Source organism: Apaloderma vittatum, unplaced genomic scaffold (assembly GCF_000703405.1).
Source record: "Apaloderma vittatum isolate BGI_N311 unplaced genomic scaffold, ASM70340v1 scaffold19741, whole genome shotgun sequence".
In the NCBI taxonomy this organism is placed as follows: domain Eukaryota; kingdom Metazoa; phylum Chordata; class Aves; order Trogoniformes; family Trogonidae; genus Apaloderma; species Apaloderma vittatum.
Window position 1 is genome coordinate 2,509 of NW_009698746.1, and position 4,248 is coordinate 6,756.

Genomic DNA, 4,248 nt, shown 5'->3' on the forward strand with positions numbered 1-4,248 from the left:
TCCTTTCTGCCTTTCTTGTAGATGGGCGTCACATTTGCCAACCTCCAGCCCATTGGGACCTCCCCAGTCACCCAGGACTTCAGATAAATAATGGAAAGCGTCTTGGCAAGCACATCTGCCAGCTCCTTTAGCACCCCAGGGTGTAACCCATCCGGTCCCACAGATTTGTGTGCATCCAAGTGACGTAAAATGTCACTGACCTCCTCTTTAATCACGATCACCTCATCCTGTTCTCCCTCCCTGTCTCCCAGCTCATGGGGCTGGATGTCCAGGGCACAGCTTGTTCCACTGCTGAAGACTGAAGCAAAGTAGGTGTTAAGCACCTCTGCCTTTCCTCATCCTTTGTTACCAAGTTTCCCTCTCCATCCAATAAAGGATGGAGATTTTCCCTAATTCTCCTTTTGTTGTTTGTGTATTTATAATATCCTTAACACGCCTAGCAAGGTTGAGCTCTAGCTGCGCTTTGGCCCTCCGGATCTTCTCCCTGCATTGCTTCACTACATCTTTAGAGTCTACAGGAGAGACCTGTCCTCTCTTCCAACAGTCATAGACTCTCCTTTTCTTCTTGAGGTCCAGCCAAAGGTCCCTGTTTAGCCAGGCCGGTCTCTTTCCCCGCCTGCTCGGTTTTCGACAGGTAGGGACAGCCTGCTCCTGCGCCTTAAAAACTTCTCTCTGGAGGTATGTCCAACCTTGCTGGACTCCTGTATCCTTCAGCACATCCTCCCAAGGGACTTTGTCAATCAGTCTCCTGAACAACTCAAAGTTTGCCCTCCGGAAGTCTAAGGTGGCAGTTTTACCAGCCCCTCTCCTGGTTTCCCTAAGGATTGAGAACTCAATCGTCTCGTGATCGCTCTGCCCTAGACGGCCTCCAACCCTTATTTCCCCGACAAGTTCTTCCCTGCTCACAAGGAGCAGATCCAGGAAGGCACCTTTCCTGGTTGGCTCATTTATCAGCTGCATGACAAAGTTGTCCTGCACACAGTCCAGAAACCCCTTGGCTTGTTCCCTCTCTGCTGTGTTGGATTCCCAGCAGAGATGTAGGAAGTTAAAGTTCCCCCCAAGCACAACGGCAAGTGACTGCGACATTTCTCTCAACTGCTTCTAGAAAGCTCCATCCCTCTCCCTGCTTTGATGGGGGGTCTATAGCAGACTCCCACGACTGTATCAGCTTTATGAGCCCTTAACCTAATCCAGACAGACTCCACCTCCTCGTCACTACACTTGATTTCTGAGGTCTCGTAACGTTCTCTCACATATAGGGCTGCTCCACCCCCCCTCCTTCCCTGGCTGTCTCTCCTGCAGAGATTGCAGCCTGCGATGGGGGCACTCCAGTTACGTGGGGCATCCTACCACGGTTCTGTCACAGCAACTCCACCAGTTTTCCACCTGCAGAAAGGCCTTCGATTCCTCCTGTTTGTTACCCGGGCCGCGTGCACCTCAGCCGGGTCACCCTCTGTGAGGGAGGAGCCCTGACACCTTCCTGGTGATTCTCAGACGTTCCCACAGTAACTGACCCCTCGACAGCCCTTGTTCTCTGTCTGCAACAATGTGACATTTTGATCATTGGAAAATTCACAAGATTGATTGATCTCACTGCTTTCCTCCCCACAAACACCGGCATCTCGCACACTGGTTCCTTCCCGGTGATTCCCGTTTTACCCCCACCCCCTGTCACACCCAGTTTCAGGCTCTGCCTATTTCCATTAGATCTGGCTACCACGCCCTCCCCCTCCACATCTAGTTCAAAGAACGCTCGGTGAGTGCCCCCAGCTCCTGACCAAGGATCCTTTTTCCCTTGTGTCACTTGAACCCCATCTGGTTTCAGCAGACCAGGTGACCTGGAGATCTCCCCACGGTTAAAAACCCCAAAGTCAGCCCGCTGGCACCCCCCCTTTAGCCCAGTATTAATCTGCTGCACGTTGTCCAACCGATCACTATTTTAACTCGTCATTACGGGACCAGAGGCAAACACGACCTGTGTGCCTGATCCTTCCTTCCTCAAGTCCCTTTTGACTTCCTCTGGCCGTCTCCCCACAGAGATTCCCGAGTTAGCTCGGAATCATCGCCATTAATACTTGTTTATCACCTAATTAATGTTTTCCACGAACCGGAAAAGCCGGTTCTTGGTTTTCTCCACCCCCGTAGATCCAATTTTTCAATTCTCTGAGGTCAGAAATAAAACCTCCCTCTTTTTTTTTGTTTGGTTTTCACACTTTTAATGAACACGACGGCGGCTTTCAAGTCGTTTTCTGTTTCGTTTTCGGGATCTCCAGGCCGAACCTGGATCTTTGTTTCCAAGGAAACGTCCTTTTTAAAAATAATTTTATTTCTGAAAGGCATTTTCGGGGCGAGGCGCCACGCGGGTCTCTGCAGGCGGGGCGGGGGATCGTCGGTATTCGGGTCCTCGTCTCCACTCTGCGATTTAACGCTCTTTTTCTGGGGAATATCACACCCAAAAAACACTTTTCTTTTTCTTCTTTACATCAGAAACGAAGCAGTTGCTGCACACGAGGATGTGGGTTGAAATCGCGATTCCGCGCTGAGGTCGTTGAGGGGTTCGCTTGGTAAAATTGGGGTGAATAAAAGGAAAATCCTGAGTTTTCACGAATCTCTTCAGCCTGTGACGAGGGTTGAGCTGAATTTCACAGCGGGTTTTCTGCTGCCGGTTGGAAAACTCTTCATGATGTCGCTCGAAGAGGCCGCGACGTTCTTCATTAAACAGAGGATGAATATTATCTTCTCCAGGCGCCTACTTATCAAAAAATCCATAAAACCGCACCGAAAAACTGCTGAATTTCATTAAATTCTGGCTAAAATCAAGCCAGGACACACATTTAGCTCATCTCACACCAAAGCAGCCCGAACGCCGAGCTGCGTTTTTATAAAAACGTGAAAAAAACCACGTGAGGAAACAAAAAAAGAGTTTCAAGAAGCCAAGTGGGCCGAGCCAGCGCGCTCCCCCACTCCCAAAATGCCATTTCTCGAGCCATTATCCGCCCCGTCGGTGGGTTTTTGGTGTTTTTTTCAAGCCCGAGACGCCGGGAAGCGAAGCGGCGTCGGGCCGGCGCGTCCTTACCTGCAGCTTGCGCGCCATGGCCACCACCTCGTGGTCGGCGGGGTTGTACTTGTAGCAGTTGGAGAACATCAACCGGACGTCGGCCGCGAATTCCTGAGCATCCCGGTACTCCCGGTTCTCCAGTTTCGACTAGAAAGGAGAGGGGGAGGAAAAAAAACAACAGCCCAACAAAACCACTGGAAACGCAACAAATGGGTCAATCGGAGAAACCCGGCCCAGTGGCGCCCACGGATTTGGGGCACCCGGTTTGTCCCTATGTTGGAAGGACCAGTTTTGGTCAAAAGATGACCAGTTCTGGTAAAAAAATGACTGGTTTTGGTCAAGAAATGACCAGTTCTGGTCAAAAGATGACCAGCTTTAGTCAAAAAATGACCAGTTTTGGTCAAAAATGACCAGTTCTGGTCAAAAGATGACCAGTTTTGGTCAAGAAACGACCAGTTTTGGTCAAGAAACGACCAGTTTTTGTCAAAAGATGACCAGCTTTAGTAAAAAAATGACCAGTTTTGGTCAAAAGATGACCAGCTTTGGTCAAAAGATGACCAGTTTTGGTCAAGAAACGACCAGTTTTGGTCAAGAAACGACCAGTTTTGGTCAAAAGAAGGACCAATTTTGGTCACAAGAACACCCAATTTTGGTCTAAAGAATGACTAATTCTGGTTGAAAAGAATGACCAATTTCGGTCTAAAGAATGATCAGTTTTGTTCAAAAAGAATGACGCATGTTGGTCAAAATAAAGACCAATTTTGGTCAAAAGAATTACTAATTTTGGTCGAAACAATTACTAATTTTGGTCCAAAAAATGACCAGTTTTGGTCTAAAGAAAGACCAATTTTGGTCAGGAAGAACGACTAATTTCGGTCAAGAGAACAACCACTTTTGGTCAGAAGAACGTCCAATCTTGGTCAGAAGAACGCCCGGTTTGGGTGGCAGGAACGCCCGGTTTGGGTGACAAGAACGCCCAGTTTGGGTCAAAGGACTGTGGATGGTTTCTAAACCAACGGAGCCGAGCACGAGCACCCTGGGTGCTGCTCACAGACGACTTCGTGCTCTCCAAGCCACCCGCTCGTGGTCTCCGTGGCTGCCGGCCCCTCGGCCTGTCCCACGAAGACCCGGCGGCGGCGAAGGCCACGAGCACGAGGCCCTGCCCGACCTCAAGCAAGAAGGGCTGAAGG

General features: G+C 49.7%; 1 protein-coding gene across 1 annotated transcript in view; it reads right to left on the reverse strand.

Annotated features, from left to right (window-relative positions):
• The window catches only part of LOC104280479 (bromodomain-containing protein 4-like), a gene marked incomplete at both ends in the record, with an annotated part of 5,631 nt that extends 2,426 nt beyond the window's left edge, over positions 1-3,205 (reverse strand). The window contains one exon of the mRNA XM_009878141.1: positions 3,077-3,205. Coding sequence (XP_009876443.1) covers positions 3,077-3,205 — 129 coding nt within the window. The remainder of the gene's footprint in view (positions 1-3,076) is intronic.
• Between the last annotated feature and the right edge of the window lie 1,043 nt (positions 3,206-4,248).